The following is a 21,601-nucleotide window of genomic DNA, read 5'->3' on the forward strand; positions in this document are numbered from 1 at the left end:
TAGAGAGAGAAACCTCAGAGACATCTCTCAAGGAAAACCCCTTACAGGTCTTGAAAGAGGTGGCCATTGGAATAGTGGATACATTGGCTGTCATCTTCCAAAATTCTATAGATTCTGGAACGGTTCCTGCAGATTGGAGGATAGCAAATGTAACCCCGCTATTTAAGAAAGGAGGGAGAGAGAAAGCGGGGAACTACAGACCTGTTAGCCTCACATCAGTAGTTGGGAAAATGCTGGAATCTATTATAAAGGATGCAATAACTGGGCACTTAGAAACTAATAGTAAGGTTGGGCAGAGTCAACATGGATTTATGAAAGGGAAATCCTGTTTGTCAAACTTATTGGAGTTCTTTGAGGATGTAACTAGTGGAGTAGACAAAGGGGAACCGGTAGATGTGGTGTATTTGGATTTTCAGAAGGCCTTCGATAAGGTCCCACACAAGAGGTTGGTGAACAAAATTAGGGCACATGGAATTGGGGGTAATATACTAGCACGGATTGAGAATTGGTTAACAGACAGAAAACAAAGAGTAGGAATAAACGGACCTTTTTCAGGATGGCAGGCTTTGACTAGTGGGGTACCACAAGGATTGGTGCTTGGGCCCCAGCTATTCACAATCTAGATCAATGATTTGGATGAGGGGACTAAATGTAACATTTCAAAATTTGCTGATGATACAAAGCTAGGTGGCAGTGTCAGTTGTGAAGAGGATGTGAAGAGGCTTCAAGAGGATCTCGACAGGCTCAGTGAGTGGGCGAGAATATGGCAGATGGAATATAATGCGGATAAATGTGAAGTTATCCACTTTGGTAGAAAAAACAGAAAGGCAGAATATTTCCTAAATGGTGAAAGATTGGGGAATGCAGATGCTCAAAGGGACCTGGGTGTCCTTGTACATGAGTCACTGAAAGTGAATGTGCAGGTGCAGCAAGTCATTAGGAAGGGAAATGGTATGCTGGCCTTCATTACAAGAGGATTTGAGTACAGGAGTAAAGAAGTCTTACTCCAATTATATAGGGCCTTGGCGAGACCACACCTGGAGCACTGTGTACAATTTTGGTCTCCTTACCTAAGGAAGGATATACTTACCACAGAGGGAGTGCAACGAAAGTTCACGAGATTGATTCCTGGGATGGCAGGACTGTCGCATGAGAAGAGATTGAGTAAACTAGGCCTGTATACTCTTAAATTCAGAAGAATGAGAGGGGGTCTCATTGAAGCATACAAAATTATTACAGGGCTTGATAGGGTGGATGCTGGGAGAATGTTTTCCTTGGCTGGGGTGTCTAGAACCAGGGGCCACAGCCTCAGGATAAAGGGTCGGCCATTCAGGACTGAGATGAGAAGAAATTTCTTCACACAGAGGGTGGTGAATCTTTGGAATTCTCTACCCCAGAGGGCTGTGGAGGCTCAGTCATTGGGTATATTCAAAACAGAAGTCAATAGATTTCTGACTAGTAAGGGCATCAAGGGATATGGCGATAGGGCCAGTGAATGGAGTTGAGGCAGAAGATCAGCCATGATCTCAGTGAATGGCGGAGCAGGCTCGAATGGCCGACTCCTGCTCCTGTTTCTTATGTTCTTAAACCTTTATAAATCACTGGTTAGGCACCAGCTGGAGTATTGTGTCCAGTTCTGGTCACCACACTTCAGGAAGGATGTCAAGGCCTTGGAGAGGGTGCAGAGGAGATTTACCAGGATGGTTCCAGGGATGAGGGACTTCAGTTATGTGGAAAAACTGGAGAAGCTGGGATTGTTATCCTTAGAGCAGAAGGTTAAGGAGAGATTTAATAGAGGCGTTCAAAATCATGAAGGTTTTCGATGGAGTAAATAAAGAGAAACTGTTTCCAGTGGCAGGAGGGTCGGTAACCAGAGGACACAGACTGAAGATAATCGGTAAAAGAACCAGAGGTGACATGAGGAAACATTTTTTTACACAGCGAGTTGTTGTGATCTGGAATGCGCTGCCTGAAAGGGTGGTGGAAGCAGATTCAATAGTAACTTTCAAAAGAGAATTGGATCGATACTTTAAGGGGAAAAATTTGCAGGGATATGAGGGGAGTGGGATTAATTGGAGAGCTCTTTCAAAGACTTCAAGGGTTAAGTTATGAGGAGAGATTACACAAACTAGGGTTGTATTCCCTAGAATTTAGAAGGTTAAGGGGCGATCTGATGGAAGTTTTCAAGATATTGAGGGGAAATAGAGAGGGGCGATAGAGAGAAACTATTTCCGCTGGTTGGGGATTCTAGGACTAGGGGGCATGGTCTAAAAATTAGAGCCAGACCTTTCAGGAGTGAAATTAGGAAACACTTCTACACACAAAGGGTGGTAGAGGTTTCAAACTCTCTTCCGCAAACGGCAATTGATGGGAGATCAATCGTTCATTTTAAATCGGAGACTGATAGATTTTTGTTAACCAAAGGTATTAAGGGATATGGGCCAAAGGCGGGTGTATGGAGTGAGGATGCAGACCAGCTATGATCTCATTGAATGGCAGAACAGGCTCGAGGGACAGAATGGCCTCCTCCTGCACCGTATAGAAACATAGAAACATAGAAGATAGGATGTAACTAATAAAATAGATCAGGGAGAACCAGTGGATGTGGTGTATTTGGACTTTGAAAAGGCTTTCGATAAGGTCCCGCATAAGAGATAGAAACATAGAAGATAGGAGCAGGAGTAGGCCATTCGGCCCCTCGAGCCTGCTCCGCCATTCAATGCGATCATGGCTGATCATCCAAGTTCAGTACCCGGTCCCTGCTTTCTCCCATACCCCTTGATCCCTTTAGCCTTAAGAAATATATCCAACTCCTTCTTGAATATTTTTAACGAATTGGCCTCTACTTCCTTCTGTGGTAGAGAATTCCACAGGTTCACCACTCTCTGGGTGAAGAAATTCCTCCTCATTTCTGTCCTAAAAGGCCTACCCCTTATCCTTAGACTGTGACCCCTGGTTCTGGATTCCCCGACCATCAGGAACATCCTCCCTGCATCCAGTCTGTCCAGTCCTGCCAGAATTTTATAAGTTTCAATGAGATCCCCTCTCATTCTTCTAAACTCCAGCGAGTACAAGCCCAATCTCTCCAATCTCTCCTCATACATCATTCCTGCCATCCCAGGTATCAGCCTGGTGAATCTTGGCTGGACTCCTTCCATGGCAAGAATATCCTTCCTCAGATAAGGCGACCAAAACTGCACACAATACTCAAGGTGTGGTCTCACCAAGGCCCTGCACAACTGCAGCAAGACATCCTTGTTCCTGTACTCAAACCCTCTCGCTATGAAGCCCAACATACCATTTGCCTTCTTAACCGCCTGCTGCACCTGCATGCTTACCTTCAGCGACTGGTGCACAAGGACACCCAGGTCTCGTTGCACTTCCCCTTCTCCCAATCTATTGCCGTTCAGATGATAATCTGCCTTCCTGTTTTTGACACCAAAGTGGATAACCTCACATTTATCCACATTATATTGCATCTGCCATGCTTCTGCCCAATCACCCTACCTGTCCAAATCATATTGGAGTTTCTCGGCATCCTCCTCACAGCACACACGCCCACCCAGCTTTGTGTCGTCTGCAAATTTGGAGATATTACATCTAGTTCCCTTGTCTAGATCATTAATATATATTGTGAATAGCTGGGGTCCAAGGACCGATCCCTGCGGTACCCCACTAGTCACTGCCTGCCACTCGGAAAAAGACCCGTTTATGGCAGTATCACATGAAGCAGCAGCAAGAATATGGCACAAATGAAATGTCATATGGAACAGTGAAGTGCTATCGCTGCGGCAGAACAACACACGACCATAATGATTGCTGGTTCAAGGACAAAGTGTGCAGACAGTGTGGAGAAGTAGGACACATAGCAAGAGTCTGCAGGTCGGGAAAGAAAACCAGCAGCAAGAAATCTCCACAGGAGAAGTACAAGAAGGTACATAAGGTGACGGAGAGTAGTTCAGACGAACAGAAGAGTGATACAGACTCCGGAAGCAAGGAGCTGGGTTGTCTGAAACTACATAATGTGATCAAAATGGAGGATCACCAAACTATCTGGGTCACGCTCAAGATAGCAGGAGTCCAAGTGAAAATGGAATTGGACACAGGATCAGCCCTAACAGTCATAAACCGAAGGGACTACAAGCGGCTATTCTCACATATACCCTTGAGAGATACAAAGATTGTCTTGAAGACGTACACGGGGCAAAAAGTCTACCCCAAAGGAAAAATAAGGGTGAACGTTATATATAACGGCAAGGAAACACCAAAAATGGACCTATATGTATTGCCAGATGGAGGACCACCACTACTAGGATGTGAATGGATCTGAAAGATACAGCTAAATTGGCATTCCATACAAGCACTGACTGTAGATGCCAAAAAGGATGATGACGTCACACCTTGGACGACTGTCAAAAATGCTAACTGACGCACAAGAAGTGTTCCAGCAGGGACTCGGAACACTAAAAGGCATAACAGCAACTATCAAAATAGAGGAAAATGCAAGCCCAAAGTTTTTTAAGGCCAGACCGGTACCTTATGCGATCCGCCCAGCCGTCGAAGCAGAGCTGGAAGGTTTGGAACGTTCAGGAGTACTGTCCAAAGTGGACTGGAGTGAGTGGGCTACACCCATCGTTCCTGTAATGAAGAGGTCGTTGAGTAATACGCCTGGGGAACCAAAGAAGGTTCGCATCTGTGGGGACTTTAAGGTGACAGTGAACCCAGTCCTTCACACTGTACAATATCCGCTTCCACGGATTGAAGATATTTTCGCCTCGCTATCTGGAGGGAAATGCTTCACTAAGATTGATCTGGCCCAGGCGTACCTGCAAATGGAGGTAGAAGAAGCCTCGAAACAGTACCTCACGATCAACACTCATAAAGGTCTCTACCAATACAACCGGCTGGTGTTCGGGGTAGCATCAGCTCCGGCTATTTGGCAAAGGGCAATAGAACAAGTCCTGCAAGGGATTCCAGGGACCCAGTGTTATTTGGACGACATCCTGTGGTCACGGGCGAAAATGACAGTGATCACCTCGCCAACCTGGAGCAGGTGCTCACTAGATTGAAGGAATATGGGCTCCGAGCTAACCGCCACAATTGCGAGTTTTTCCAGAAGCAGATCTCGTATTGTGGCCACGTTATTGATAAAGAGGGGTTACATAAGTCCCCTGAAAAGATTGAGGCAGTAGTTAAGGCTCCAGCACCGGAAAATGTGTCACAACTGAGGTCGTTCCTCGGGCTGGTGAACTACTACCGTAAGTTCTTGCCGAATTTGTCTACCGTACTACATCCACTGAACACCCTACTGCAAACGGGGGTACCATGGAAGTGGAGTGACGAATGTGAATGAGCTTTCCAGAAGAGCAAAGCATTGATCACATCAAAAGAGGTGTTGGCTCATTTCAACCCAGCACTACCAATTCGGTTGGCGTGTGATGCATCACCCTATGGCATTGGAGCGGTGCTGTCGCACAAACTCCCGGATGGCTCGGAGAGGCCAGTAGCCTTTGCGTCTCGGTCACTAACCTCAGCCGAGCGTAACTACGCCCAGATTGACAGGGAGGCCCTCAGCCTAGTGTGGGGAGTGAAAAAGTTCAATCACTATCTGCACGGGCAGAAGTTCACCTTGCTGACTGACCACCAACCACTTGTCTCCATCTTTAATCCAAAGAAGGGCGTTCCGGTGATGACTGCGCAACGGCTACAAAGATGGTCCCTTTTTCGAGGGGCGCACCAATATGAAATCGAGTATAAGGGCACGAAACAGCATGGAAACGCTGATGGGCTATCACGCCTGCCACTGCCTACTGTGGAGGAAGCACCAGCAGTGGATCCTGTCGAAATATTTCATTCGACTATAATTGAATGCTTGACAGTAACTAACGCTGGTATAGAGAAGGAGACCCAAAATGACCCGACACTGTCTCGGGTATATGATTTGACGGTGAAGGGATGGCCAGCACGTGGTGACTCACTGTTGCCAGCATTCTCATCCAGAAGAGAACAGCTGTCAGTATGCCAGGGGACCTTGATGTGTCGATCCTGAGTGGTAATTCCACCCAAGTTAAGGGAGAGAGTGCTCAATGAGCTTCACGAAGGTCATCTGGGAGGGGTGAAAATGAAAAACCTTGCTAGGGCTTATGTGTGGTGGCCGGGGATCGATCAGCAAATCGAGGACCTGACAAAGAGCTGCTCAGGATGCCAGAAGGTCCAAAATGCACCACCACATGCATGCAAAGTTAAAGCATATAGGATTGGTGGCAAGGTACTGACTTGGATAGAGAACTGGTTGGCAGACAGGAAGCAAAGAGTTGGAATAAACGGGTCTTTTTCCGAGTGGCAGGCAGTGGCTAGTGGGGTACCGCAAGGATCAGTCCTGGGACTCCAGCTATTCACAATATATATAAATGATCTAGACGAGGGAACTAGATGTAATATCTCCAAGTTTGCAGACGACACAAAGCTGGGTGGGCATGTGTGCTGTGAGGAGGATGCCGAGAAACTCCAGTATGATTTTGACAGGTTGGGTGATTGGGCAGAAGCATGGCAGATGCAGTATAATGTGGATAAATGTGAGGTTATCCACTTTGGAGGCAAAAACAGGAAGGCAGATTATTATCTAAATGGCAATAGATTGGGAGAAGGGGAAGTGCAACGAGACCTGGGTGTCCTTGTGCACCACTCGCTGAAGGTAAGCATGCAGGTGCAGCAGGCGGTTAAGAAGGCAAATGGTAAGTTGGCCTTCATAGCGAGAGGGTTCGAGTACAGGAACAAGGATGTCTTGCTGCAGTTGTACAGGGCCTTGGTGAGACCGCACCTTGAGTATTGTGTGCAGTTTTGGTCGGCTTATCTGAGGAAGGATGTTCTTGCCATGGAGGGAGTGTAGCGAAGATTCACCAGACTGATATCTAGGATGGCAGGAATGACGTATGAGGAGAGATTGGGTCAATTGGGCTTATACTCACTGGAGTTTAGAAGAATGAGAGGGGATCTCATTGAAACTTATAAAATTCTAACAGGACTAGACAGACTAGATGTAGGAAGGATGTTCCCGATGGTCGGGGAGTCCAGAACCAGGGTGTGAAAATAATAATAACTTCTGGGAAGTTATGTGCACATCACTTCCTGTGAACTGTGAACTGTGAACTCTGTGCATACATCACTTCCTGTGCATACGTCACTTCCTGTGTTTGGACTAGTATAAATACTGAACTGCTCAGTGTGGTAAAAGGGCTTCACCTAGAGGCATGGTGAAGACCGCTCTTGTATATAGTTTATTATAAGTTGCTTAAAGCTTACTTTAAAGTTCCTTGATGTGTGAGACTCTTTTGTTACATCAATTTAAGCAACTTAGTATTTACACTCACAAATACTAGACCTTCGGACAAACTCGGAGTTAAGGATCCAGGGAACCACCCATCATGGAAAACATCCTTAAACCTACTCGTCTGGACTTGGACCAAACGCACCAGCAGCTGGCAGGGTTTGGAAGCATTGGTACCGTACTTTTGAGAATTTTCTTGATGAATGTAAAGCGAATGCTTCTACTAAACTAAGGATACTTATCAACTATGTGACCCCAACAGTGTTTGAATATGTTGATGAATGGGATAATTACGATGAGGTGATCCGGGCACTTAAAAAACTATATGCCAAGACTGCAAATGAGGTCTATGCTAGACATCTACTGGCCACAGCCCGACAAGGGCCAGGGGAATCGATTAACAAATTCCTTCAAGAACTTCGCAGGCTCAGCGTAGATTGTAACTTTCAGGCAGCCTCGGCTGAGCTGTACCGCAAAGAAATGATTCGTGATGCTTTCATCTGCGGGATTGCCTCTCCATTTATACGCCAGCGTCTACTAGAAAGTAAAACACTTGAGCTACAAAAGGCTTTTGACCTGGCTTGTTCTCTGGATTTGGCAAAGAAAAATGCAGACCTCTATCAGCTGCCCAGATCTCGATCTGCTGCTGTAACTGCAACCAGACGATTCAAGTGGCCTCAGGTGAACCCTATCATGGAGGAATCTAATCCTGATGATACTTCTGATGAAGAAGAGGAGTATGACCCCACTTTAGCAGCCTCTTGGCAATCTAGGAAGGAATGCTTCTTTTGTGGAGATTCTTTTCACCCTAGGAAATTCTGCCCTGCTCGCAATGCGATCTGCAGTCATTGCGATAAAAAGGGACACTTTGCAAAAGTTTGCCAATTAAGAGCCTCTATGAGGGCCTATCCAGCTAAGGCCTACCGAACTGCCCCAATTAGGGCCTATCAAGATGCTCCGGCTAGGACCTATCAAGCTTCCTCTCGAGCTCTCTCCCGAAGAAGCACACCTAGAGTTTCAGCCACTCTCTGTGCAACCACGCCAATTACAGCTGCTTGCCCACAGAACCTGTTTCATGCAGCTACAAAAGTTTCAATTAATGGGCATACCTTAGATGCCTTGATTGACTCAGGAAGTACTGATAGTTTCATTAGAGAACAGATTGTTGCGAAATTGAAACTACATATCTTCCCATCGGACCAGGCAATTGCGATGGCTCAGTCATCACTTAATACCAGAATCTCCGGCTTTTGTATTATTGATATGACACTTAATGGTCGCATGTATCCCTCCACCTGACTTTCGGTGCTCAAGGACTTATGTAGTGATCTCATCTTAGGGCTGGATTTTCAAAAACAGCATAAGAAACTCACCATTGAGTTCGGCGGATCCAAACCTGGACTTACTATTTCTAATATACTGTCTAAATTACCGTTTTGTGCATTATCAGCAGCTTCACTTGATGAACCCTCATTATTTGCCAGTATTCCTCCTCGATGCAAACCAATAATAACGAAATTGCGGCGCTTTAGTCAGGAAGACCAATCTTTTATTGAGGCTGAAATCTCTCGACTTTTAGCAGAGGATATCATCGAACCATGTTCGTCGCCCTGGCGGGCTCATATCGTCATCGTCAAGAACCCTCTAAAACCTCACAAACAACGACTATGCATTGATTATTCGCAAACCATCAATCAATATACTGACTTGGACGCCTACCCATTGCCACGCATTGATGATATGGTTAATAAACTGGCCAAATACAAAGTGTTCTCAACTTACGATTTAAAAAGTGCCTATCATCAGGTACCCTTGAAGGTCTCAGATAAGCAGCACACGGCCTTTGAGGCTAATGGACGGCTGTACCAATTTCGTCGCCTCCCATTCGGGGTTACTAATGGAGTGGCTGTCTTCCAACGGGCAATGGATGGCCTGGTTAAGCAGGAAAACTTAAGGGACACTTTTTCCTATCTTGATAACATTACTATTGCAGGTCACGATCAACAGGAACACGACGCCAACCTCCAAAAATGCCGGGATGCCCTCCATCACCGTAACTTAACTTTGAATGAATCTAAATCTGTTGAGTCGCAACCGACCATCAACATCCTTGGCTACTGCGTAGGCAATGGTATCATTAAGCCAGACCCAGAAAGACTTCGCCCGCTCCAAGAGCTCCCGTCACCTAAGAATCCGGCTTCTTTACGTCGGGCTCTCGGTCTGTTTGCATACTACGCTAAATGGATTCCTCATTTTTCAGACAAAATCCAACCCTTGCTGCATGCTCGATCATTTCCATTGGAAACAGCAGCTGTTGCAGCCTTTAACCTTCTCAAAAAACAGTTGGAGAAAGCGGCTCTTCACTCCATCGATGAGAATCTCCCTTTCATAGTCGAATGTGATGCCTCGGAGGTGGCGATCTCGGCTACTCTAAATCAGGAAGGTCGTCCTGTAGCATTTATGTCCAGGACCTTGCAAGGTGCCGAGCTACATTATCCTCCAGTTGAGAAGGAAGCCACAGCCATCATAGAGGTGGTACGGAAGTGGAACCATTTCCTAGCTCGCCAGCACTTTACATTAATCACGGACCAGCGATCAGTCGCCTTCATGCTCGATAATCGAAAACGAACCAAAATTAAGAATAATAAAATACAGCTTTGGAGGATGGAACTGGCCTCTTTTGGTTACACCATTCACTATCGACCTGGCAAGGAGAATGTGGCCCCGGATACCCTCACACGAGCATTCTGCTCCACTATGTCGTCCTCTACTCTCAGATGTCCATAATGGATTGTGTCATCCTGGCGTTACGCGCATGCTACATTTCGTACGATCACGGAATCTCCCTTTTTCTACTGGAGATGTAAAGAAAATGTGCTCAGAATGCCGGCTTTGTGCAGAATTAAAACCTCAGTTCTTCCGCCCCTCAGATGGTATGCTCATACACGCAACCCAACTGATGCAACGACTTAGCATCGATTTTAAGGGCCCAGTAGCCTCTTCAACTCGGAACACATATTTGCTCACCATGATTGATGAATATTCACGTTTTCCGTTTGCCTTCCCCGCTCCAATATGCTGGCGTCCACAGTAATCTGCTGCCTTGAGCAGGTATTTTCTCTCTGTGGCATGGCGGCTTACATTCACTCGGATCGGGGTCCATCCTTTATGTCAAGGGAACTCAAGGACTACCTCTCAGAACGGGGAACTGCTACAAGCAAAACGACGCCATATCATCCCATCGGAAATGGGCAGGTAGAGAGGTATAACGGTATCATCTGGAATTCCATACATCTTGCTTTAAGATCTCGTGGCCTACCAAACCAGCAATGGGAAACAGTGCTTCTGGATGCATTGCACTCTATACGGTCCCTTCTTTCTACAGCCACAAATACTACACCTCATGAGCGGTTCTTTGGATTCCAGCGTCGCTCATCTTATGGGACATCCCTCCCATCATGGCTAACTACTCCTGGACCTGTACTACTCTGAAGATACGTTCGGACGTCTAAAAATGACCCTCTCGTAGACGAGGTCGAACTAACCGATGCCAACCCCACCTATGCATACATACGATATCCCGATGGCCGAGAATCTACCGTATCATTACGGGATCTGGCTCCCTGCCCACCAGGACCTAGTGGGACATCGAGTGATGGTATTTTACCAGGAGCCTCTTGGAACCTACCGGGTACCCCTCTCCAGGATCCTGATCTGACACCAACTAGCTTGGTGCCGGTAGAACCCCGTACTCAAAGTTGCGACCCTCCCAGTACCGCGCACCAAAGTACTGATCCGCCACAGACCAGCTCTGCACCTCCCTCTGAACAGAGACAGACCGACTCTGCACCTATTGGGACTCGTACACGAAGCCATGATCTCCCCGACCCTTCACAGGGTAATCCAGGCCACACAGACTCTGACCAGTGGCCAACAGCATGTAAGCAGACCAGCGACCCTCTACGACATGAACCCAAACGGGTGCGACTCTTCCTCGTTCGGCGGCTGCGGAATGAAAGGAAGACCACAGCCTTCTAATCTCGCAGGAGGGAAGAATGTGATAATAATAATAACTTCCGGGAAGTTATGTGTGTGGTGTATGTGCCTTTAAGAGCAATTGTGGTGTATGTGCCTTTAAGAGCCCCAGGTGTGCGTAATGCCGGTAATTGCCACTTGGGCTATATAAGCCTGTGTATTGTGTATATCCTTTAGAACCCCCCCCCAGACTTGCTTAGTAAATACCTATGAACCAACTCCTGTCTTCAGTGTCTTTAACTACACACGGACACTACAGTGGCAACGAAGTGGAAACGGACTTACCTGCAATTCGGCAGCACCTCAAGGACATCGATTCCTCCAGCGTCCAGAAGACTCAAGGAAGTAATAGAAACTGTGGTTTCACCAGCTGGCCAAGCTGGTGGCAGGTACTGCGCTAATCCTTCCTGGGCGTCAGGCTGGGGCTCCAGCAGCAGGCTCTACAGCTGAGACAGGCAGCAAAATCGGAGGCAAGCAATAACGGACTGGGAGGGTGCACTCGGGAGACGGCCGGCGCGGCAAGCAGGTCAGCGCTTAGACCTCCGTCGGGAACGAGTCTCCAACAGTGAATAAACGGAAACCACAGTAAAACAGCATTGTTATCGGTAGCAGCGGCGGGAAAGCGCAGGAAGCGCCATATCGTTGCTACAGAGAGAAAAAAAAAGCGCGGGAAGCGCCATATCTTTTTTGAAATGCCTAAGTCTGGCAATATTGATGCTTTTGATAACGAAACAGAGCCTAACTTTGGCAATATTGATGTTTTTGATAACAAGATAAAGGATTGGACCACATATGTAGAAAGAGTGGAGGTGTTTTGCACCGCAAATGGAATAGAAGATGAAAAAAAAGCTTCAGTGCTTCTGGATCTAATGGGCGCAGAAACATACAAGCTGTTACGCAACTTAATCACTCCAGCCGAACCGATGGACAAGAATTTTGAGGAGATTGTTGATACCCTACACTGCCAATTCGAGGCAGGACTGGCAGATTCTCTGCAAGACAAATTCATCTGCGATCCCCTAAGTGTAGAAACACAAAAAAAGGTATCTTCTGGAAAAGATTTAACACTGGACAAGGCTTTCAGTGCAATAGGAGCGGCAAAGATACAGCAAAGGCCACAGGACTTCGGCACCCATGAAATGACACGGGGTTTCGAGAGATGTTATCGCTGCGACAGATCCAACCATGACCAGAGGGATTGCTGGTTCAAAGAAAAAGCATGCAGGCGATGCGGAAAGATGGGACACATTCCACGTGTATGCCGATCTGAAAATAAAAAATCCACTAACGGGAAAAGAATCAATAAGGAAAAGCACAGAAAGGTACAAATGATGACGGACAGTAGCTCCAAAGACCAGAAGAGCGATAGCGACTCCGGGAACAAGAGACTAAGCTCTCTCAAATTACATAATGTAATTGCCAATGAAGATTACCAGACCATTTGGGTTACCCTCATAATAGCAGGGTCCCCAGTTAAAATGGAGCTAGATACAGGATCAGCTCTAACCGTAATAAATCGACGAGATTACGAGAGGCTATTTTCGCATATACCTCTAAAAGACACATCCATTATCTTAAAAACATATACGGGGCAGAAAGTATACCCCAAAGGAAAAATAAAGGTGCCTGTGGTATACAACGGCAAAGAAATACAAAAGTTGTATTTATACATTCTACAAGATGGTGGTCCACCGTTGTTGGGACGTGAATGGATAAGGAAGATACGTTTAGACTGGCACTCCATTCAGGCACTGGCGGTGGCCAGTAAGGAAAAAAACAATGATGACATCATACCTAAACGATTAAAAGACATCTTGGCCAACGCCAAAGAAGTGTTTCAAGAGAAACTAGAAACCTTGAAAGGCATCACCGCCTCAATAAAAGTGGAAGATGCAGCAATTCCAAAAATTTTTAAGGCAAGACCGGTGCCATACACAATACGTCCGGCAGTCGAGGCAGAGCTGGAGAATTTGGAAAAGGCAGGCATATTATCCAAAATAGATTGGAGCGAATGGGCAACACCCATCGTTCCAGTCATGAAAAAAGCATTGAAAAATAACTCTGAGGAACAGAGAAAAATTCGCATCTGTGGGGACTTTAAGGTGATTGTAAACCCGGTCCTTCACACATTACAGTATCCTCTTCCGAGGATAGAAGATATTTTCGCCTCACTATCCGGAGGAAAACGTTTCACAAAAATTGACTTGGCACAGGCATATCTACAGATGGAGGTTGAGGAGACCTCTAAAAAGTATCTCACAATAAACACACACAAAGGCCTGTACCAGTACAATCGACTGGTTTTTGGAGTAGCATCAGCTCCAGCTATCTGGCAAAGAGCTATGGAGCAAGTCCTGCAAGGGATTCCGGGGACTCAGTGTTACCTAGACGACATCCTTATAACAGGAGAAAACGACAACGAGCACCTTGCCAATTTGGAGCAGGTGCTCACTAGGCTGAAAGGACGGGGCCTACGAGCAAATCGCCCCAAGTGCAAATTTTTCCAAAATCAGGTAACATATTGTGGCCACATAATTAATAAGGAAGGGTTGCATAAGTCACCTGAAAAAATTGAAGCAGTTATAAAAGCCCCAGCACCTGAAAATGTTTCACAATTGAGGTCATTCCTGGGATTAATAAATTACTATCATAAATTTTTACCGAACTTATCAACTATTCTACACCCTCTTAATGATCTTCTACACACAGGAGTGATTTGGAAATGGAACGAAGACTGTAAACGTGCCTTCCATAAATGTAAAGACTTAATCACATCCGAGAAAGTTTTGGCTCATTACAACCCATCACTACCAATCAGACTGGCGTGCGATGCATCCCCTTACGGCATAGGAGCGGTATTGTCCCATAGATTCCCTGATGGCTCGGAACGGCCGATAGCTTTTGCGTCACGCTCATTGAACTCAGCTGAGTGTAACTATTCCCAGGTAGACAGGGAAGCACTCAGCCTGGTATGGGGAGTGAAGAAATTCAACCATTACCTACACGGACAAAAATTTACCTTGCTGACTGACCATCAACCCCTCATCTCCATATTCAACCCTAAGAAAGGTGTCCCCATTATGACGGCACAAAGACTACAGAGGTGGTCCCTTTTTCTAGGGGCACACCAATACAACATTGAATACAAAGGGTCAAAACAGCATGGGAATGCTGACGGTTTATCGCGCCTGCCGTTGCCAACGATAGAAGAGGCACCTACAGTAGACCCAGTAGAGATATTCCACTCTACCATAGTGGAATGTCTACCGGTGACAAATTCTGCCATTGAAAGGGAGACCAGAAATGACCCTACTCTCTCACGGGTCTACGATTTAACAATGAAGGGACGGCCAGCACATGGCGAACCACTGTTGCCAGCATTCTCGCAAAGAAGAGAACAGCTGTCAGTGTGCCGAGGAACCTTGATGTGTGGATCCAGAGTGGTGATTCCACCCAAACTCCAGGATAAAGTGCTAAAGGAGCTTCACGAGGGGCATCTGGGTGGAGTGAAAATGAAGAACCTAGCTAGGGCGTTTGTATGGTGGCCAGGTATCGATGGAGACATCGAAGACATGACCAAGAGCTGCCTAGGATGCCAGAAGGTCCAAAATGCTCCGCCACAGGCCCCTCTACATCCATGGGAGTGGCCCTCATCTCCCTGGCAAAGGGTGCACATCGGCTTTGCTGGTCCATTTATGGACTCAATGTTCTTAATCGCAGTTGATGCACACTCCAAGTGGCCGGAGGTATTAAAGATGTCCTCCACCACCACGGAAAAAACCATCACAGTATTAAGAACCATATTTGCCAGGAATGGGCTGCCGGAACAGATATGTTCTGATAATGGACTGCAATTTGTGTCCGAAGAATTCAGAAAGTTCTTAAAGAACAATGGGGTAAAGCACTACACATCCACCCCATACCATCCCGCCACCAATGGATTGGCTGAAAGGTTTGTCCAGACCTTTAAGAAGGCTATAAAGGCCATGGGTAATGAAGACATAAAACTTCAGCACAAGGTGGATAACTTCTTATTTGCATATAGGAATGCAACACATATGGTTACAAACCAAACTCCTGCCATGATGTTCTACAATAGAAACCTAAGATGCCGGCTGGATTTGGTCAAGCCCAACATCCGAAGGGACGTGGAGAACCGGCAGTTTCAGGGCATGAATGAAAGGCCAACTAGGGCCTTCCAGATAGGCCAACCGGTTTTGGCCCGGGACTACCGTACCGAGAAATGGCAGCCTGGAACTATCTGCACACGACTAGGACCATTGATGTATACCGTGGACATCGGAGAAAGCATAATAAGGCGCCATGCTGACCAAATCACCAAGTCATCCGAAAAGGGACAACCTACACCACCACGCTATACATCTAACGATGAAGTAGAGATACCCATATCTACCTCCGATCCGGTGATACTGGAACCCGATGAACCCGACACTGGCCTTCAAGCCGAATCAGCCTTGCCAGAAGAACCTACTACACCACCAGAAACTACTACACCCCCGAGGCGTTATCCGGACCGAGTCAGGAAGCCTCCTGAGAGACTAACTTATAATTAATTAATACAGCAATGTATATTATTTTGCATATAACATGTAATTAATAATTACTTAAAATATGATGTACTAGTTAGCTAGAAGGGGAGGAATTGTGGTGTATGTGCCTTTAAGAGCAATTGTGGTGTATGTGCCTTTAAGAGCCCCAGGTGTGCGTAATGCCAGTAATTGCCACTTGGGCTATATAAGCCTGTGCATTGTGTATATCCTTTAGAACCCCCCCCCCAAGACTTGCTTAGTAAATACCTATGAACCAACTCCTGTCTTCAGTGTCTTTATCTACACACGGACACTACAATGTGCACATCACGTCCTGTGAACTGTGAACTCTGTGCATTCATCACTTCCTGTGCATACGTCACTTCCTGTGTTTGGACTAGTATAAATACTGAACTGCTCAGTATGGTAAAAGGGCTTCACCTAGAGGCATGGTGAAGACCGCTCTTGTATATAGTTTAATTATAAGTTGCTTAAAGCTTACTTTAAAGTTCCTTGATGTGTGAGACTCTTTTGTTACATCACAGGGGTCACAGTCTAAGGATAAGGGGTAAGTCATTTAGGACAGAGATGAGGAGGAATTTCTTCACCCAGAGAGTGGTGAGCCTGTGGAATTCTCTACCACAGAAGGCAGTGCAGGCCAATTCATTAAATATATTCAAGAAGGAGTTAGATATATTTCTTAAGGCTAAAGGGATCAAGGGATATGGGGAGAAGGCAGGGACAGGGTACTGAATTTGGATGATCAGCCATGATCTCATTGAATGGCGGAGCAGGCTCGAGGGACCGAATGGCCTACTCCTGCTCCTATCTTCTATGTTTCTGTCCTATGAATGTGCCTCCTTATTGTTGCTTCTGCATGCTAACTTCTGAAAGTTAGCATGCAGGTACAGCAAGTAATTAGAAAGGCAAATGGAATTGCCTTTATTGTAAGGGTTATGGAGTATAAAAGTGGGGAAGTTTTGATGCAACTTTACAGAGCGCTGGTGAGACCACACCTGGAGTACTGCGTACAGTTTTGGTCTCCTTATTTAAGGAAGGATATACTTACATTGGCTGCAGTGCAGAGAAACATAGAAAAATAGGAGCAGGAGTCGGCCATTCGGCCCTTCGAGCCTGCTCCACCATTCAATATGATCATGGCTGTTCCTCTATCTCAATACCATATTCCTGCTCTCTCCCCATACCCCTTGATGCCTTTTGTGTCAAGAAATCTATCCATTTCCTTCTTAAATATATTCAGTGACTTGGCCTCCACAGCCTTCTGTGGTAGAGAATTCCACAGGTTCACCACCCTCCGAGTGAAGAAATTTCTCCTCATCTCAGTCCTAAATGTCCTACCCTGTACCCTGAGACTGTGACCCCTCGTTCTAGCTGCCCCCCCCCCCGCCCAGCCAGGGGAAACATCCTCCCTGCATCCAGTCTGTCTAGCCCTGTCAGAATTTTATACGTTTCAATGAGATCCCCTCTCATTCTTCTAAACTTTAGTGAATACAAGCCTAGTAGCCCCAATCTCTCCTCATGTGACAGTCCTGCCATCCCAGGAATCAGTCTGGTGAACCTTCGCTGCACTCCCTCTATGGCAAGTATGTCCTTTCTTAGGTAAGGAGACCAAAACTGCACACAGTACTCTAGGTGTGGTCTCACCAAGGCCCTGTATAACTGTAGTAAGACATCCTTGCTCCTGTACTCAAATCCTCTTACAATGAAGGTCAACATACCATTTGCCTTCCTAACTGCTTGCTGCACCTGCATGTTTGCTTTCAGTGACTGGTGTACAAGGACACACAGGTCCCTTTGTACATCAACATTTCCCAATCTATCACCATTTAAATAATACACTGCCTTTCTGTTTTTCCTACTGAAGTGGATAACTTCATATTTATCCACATTATACTGCATCTGCCATGAATTTCCCACTCACTCAACTTGTCTTAATCGCCTTGAAGCCTCTTTGCATCCTCCTCACAACTCACAAACCCACCTAGTTTTGTGTCATCAGTGAACTTGGAAATATTACATTTGGTTCCCTCATCCAAATCATTGATATATATTGTGAATAGCTGGGGCCCAACCACTGATCCCTGCGGTACCCCACTAGTCACCGCCTGCCACTCTGAAAAAGACCCATTTATTCCTACTCTCTGTTTCTGTCTGTCAACCAATTTTCAATCCATGCCAGTATATTACCCCCAATCCCATTGCCTTAATTTTGCACACTAACCTCTTATGTGGGACTTTATAAAAGGCCTTCTGAAAATCCAAATACACCACATCCACCAGTTCTCCCTTATCTATTCTACCAGTTACATCCTCAAAAGGCTCCAGTAGGTTTCTCTAACACGATTTCCCTTTCATAAATCTGTGTTGACTTTGTCTAATCTCATTCATATTTTCTAAGTGTCCTGTTATCACATCCTTTATAATAGACTCTTTAGCATTTTCCCTACTACTGATGGTAGACTAACCAACTTGTGCAGCAGCTGGGGCCTGAAAATCAGTTTCAGGGGGGCATGAGGCAACATTCTCCCTCTTACCCCTTTCTACACTCCTTTTACAAGGTTTTAGAAGTGGAGCATTTACAGACAGGAAGCTCAGACCAAACATCACGTCAGGGTCAGACAGAGTCGCTCGATTCATCAGGACCTAAATATCATCGGCCTTTGTACATGGAAGGAGAGAGCAGCGATCGCAGTGCAGACAAACTGCACACGTGTTCCGTGTGTGGACTCGGTTTCAGCCAATCGCTTGACCTGGCGAGACACATGCACCATCACACCGGGGAGAAACCGGGAAAAGGTGGGGATGGTGTGAATGGATTCAGTTCCCCGTCTACGTCAGAAGTTCATCCGCACAGTCACCCGGGCACAGTCCGTTCACCTGCTCTGTGTTTGGGAAGGAATTCACTCGCACATCCCACCTGCTGCGACACCAGCTTGTCCTCACTGATGAGAGACCGTTTCAATGTTCTGACTGTGGGAAGAGGTTTAAAAGCTCCACAAATCTGACAACACACCAGCAGTCTCACACTGGAGACTGTTCATCTGCTCTGTGTGTGGGAAGGGTTTCACTGTGTCATCCAACCTGCTGCAATATGAGCGAGTTCACACTGGAGAGGGGCCTTTCTCCTGCTGTGAGTGTGGGAAACATTTCACTCAGTCATCCACCCTGCAAACACAGCAGCGAGTTCACACTGGGGTGAGGCCATTCACCTGCACCATGTGTGGGAAGCGATTCACACAGTTATTCGACCTGCAGGCACACCACCAAGTTCACACTGATGAGAGGCCATTTAAATGTTCCGACTGTGGGAAGAGCTTTAAATACACTGGGGACCTGAAGCAACACCAGCTTGCTCATACTGATGAGAGGCCGTTTAAATGTTCTGACTGTGGGAAGAGCTTTAAAAGCTCCGGAGACCTGAAGAAACACCAGCGAGTCCACACTGATGAGAGAGCATTTCAGTGTTCCAACTGTGGGAAGAGTTTTAAATGCTCTGGGTCTCTGACCAGACACCAGCTTGTTCACACTGATGAGAGACCCTTTAAATGTTCTGACTGTGGGAAGAGCTTTATAAGCCCTAGGGTTCTGACCACACACCAGCGAGTTCACACTGGGGAGAGGCCGTTCACCTGCTCCGTGTGTGGAAAGAGATGCACTGATCCATCCAACCCGCTGAGACACCAGCTTGTTCATACTGATGAGAGAGCATTTCAATGTTCTGATTGTGGGAAGAGCTTTAAAAGCTCCAGGGATCTGAAGGAACACCAGCTTGTTCACACCGATGAGAGACCCTTTAAATGTTCTGACTGTGGGAAGAGCTTTAAAAGCCCCGGGGTTCTGACCAGACACCAGCGAGTTCACACTGGGGAGAGGCCATTTCCCTGCTCTGTGTGTGGAAAGGGATTCACTGATACATCTACCTTGCTGGCACACCAGTTTGTTCGCACTGATGAGAGAGCCTTTAAATGTTCTGTCTGTCAAAAGAGCTTTAAATGCACCGGAGACCTGAAGCAACACCAGCTTGTTCACACTGAGGAGAGAGCGTTTACATGTTCTGTCTGTGGGAAGAGCTTTAAAAATTCCAATCACCTGCAGAGACACCAGCTTGTCCACACTGATGAGAGACCCTTTAAATGTTCTGTCTGTCAGAAGAGCTTTAAATGCTCCGGGGACCTGACCAGACACCAGCTTGTTCACATTGATGAGAGAGTGTTTACCTGTTCTGACTGTGGGAAGAGCTTTAAATACTCCAATGACCTGCTGAGACACCAGCGAGTTCACACTGTTCTGTAGCACAGGGCCCTGTAGACAGCTGGGGTGACATGAACGTGGAATGGAGAATGTTTTATAAATTCCTGTACTATTGTTTAATCTTTCAAACTGTTGTGATGATTCCCTTGATTTGACTGTTCATGTTATTTTTTTCCCTTATCACAGGCAATTGCCTATTAAAAGTCAACCATGTGCCCCCTTTTTAAAGGGGCACAACCAATAAAACCTGTAACATAACAAAATTTTTTTTAAAGGAAACTTAAATTAAATTAAAATTCTATTTTTGGGGGTGATGATGCACGCCAGTCCCTCCGGTACCCACCGGTCATGGAAGGCCTCGAGCGCGCCGGTGGACTGTTCATGTTATCACATAGAATAGGTTGACAAGTAAAGGCACAACGTCTGGGTGTGAATCTAATCATAATCTCACGGACCATATAGGTGTGATACCCAGATGGGCCTGTGGTTATGGTCTGGTCACAGATGGGACTAAATCCCCTTTACTCACCTCTACAACAGGTGATGGAGATTCACAATCTGCACAGGGTGGGGAAGGAACCTCGGAACAGGACGAGTCCATTCAGCCCCTCGAGCCTATTCCGCCATTCAATCAGATCGCGACTAATCCGTATCTCACTCCATCTACCCCCCTTGTGTGGAAATATAGAATATCATACATATAGTTCTGTGTCAGTCTTGCAAAGTATGATGGGATAGTTGACATGGGTTAAAAGTTTAAGTATTGGTTTAGTTGATGCAAGACTGTTGGAACACGGCCAGAACTGAATGTGCTAGGTACCAAAACCGCTCCCAAGGTGCAGCCCGTAACTGAACAATGTAAGAGGAATAGGAGTAAGTCTGTGGTGACAGATGTCTTTGTGTATGTAGCAATGATTAACTATGTGTACGTACAGGAATGTGATAAGATGTTCTATCCATTGTTCTTGTGCATGAAACGGTTTGATGTATGATAATGATGTGTCAATCAGGAGTTGTTTACTTCACTGTATAAATATAGAGTCCAAACGAGTGTTATTTGGAGAAGTATCCCCAGCCCTTGACTGAGGTGCTCTCCCCTTGTACAAGTAAATCAAATACTATGTTATTCTGAACGATAGAAGTGGTGTCTAGAGTCTTACTCGGAGTCGAGATTTTGACAGTAAATTTGGAGGTTCCACCGAGATTGCCTGCTGCTGACTGGTGAGTAAACGGACAGGAACGTGCGACTTTCTTTTGCAAGGACGAACTCTATGGCCATAAATTAGTGACGATTTGTCACCAAGAGGAGTCCCTCCTTGCATAAAGTTTGGTCTCGTAGTCTGTTTGCCTCAGTGGCAGTACTGCAATCAGTTAAGACTCATGTTTCAGGGTTGAGTTGTCTTTGTTGTTGTTTCCC

At 46.1% G+C, this 21,601-nt stretch overlaps 1 protein-coding gene and 1 pseudogene across 2 annotated transcripts in view; one reads left to right on the forward strand and one right to left on the reverse strand.

The window, feature by feature from the left end:
- LOC147093338 (uncharacterized) overlaps positions 1-21,601 on the reverse strand; it is a 174,202-nt pseudogene that overhangs the window by 75,086 nt on the left and 77,515 nt on the right.
- LOC147093339 (uncharacterized) overlaps positions 1-21,601 on the forward strand; it is a 70,795-nt gene that overhangs the window by 48,668 nt on the left and 526 nt on the right. The window contains exon 3 of one of the 2 annotated variants that reach the window (XM_085974280.1): positions 19,302-21,567. The exons of the other annotated variant lie outside the window; for it this stretch is intronic. Coding sequence (XP_085830406.1) covers positions 19,302-20,226 — 925 coding nt within the window. The 3' untranslated portion in view covers positions 20,227-21,567. Of the gene's footprint in view, positions 1-19,301; positions 21,568-21,601 lie in introns of those variants that run through there. 2 annotated transcript variants of the gene reach the window in all.

This window comes from Somniosus microcephalus, unplaced genomic scaffold (genome assembly GCF_052327205.1).
Source record: "Somniosus microcephalus isolate GS21.2 unplaced genomic scaffold, FLI_Smic_1.0 unresolved_chr1, whole genome shotgun sequence".
NCBI classification, from domain to species: domain Eukaryota; kingdom Metazoa; phylum Chordata; class Chondrichthyes; order Squaliformes; family Somniosidae; genus Somniosus; species Somniosus microcephalus.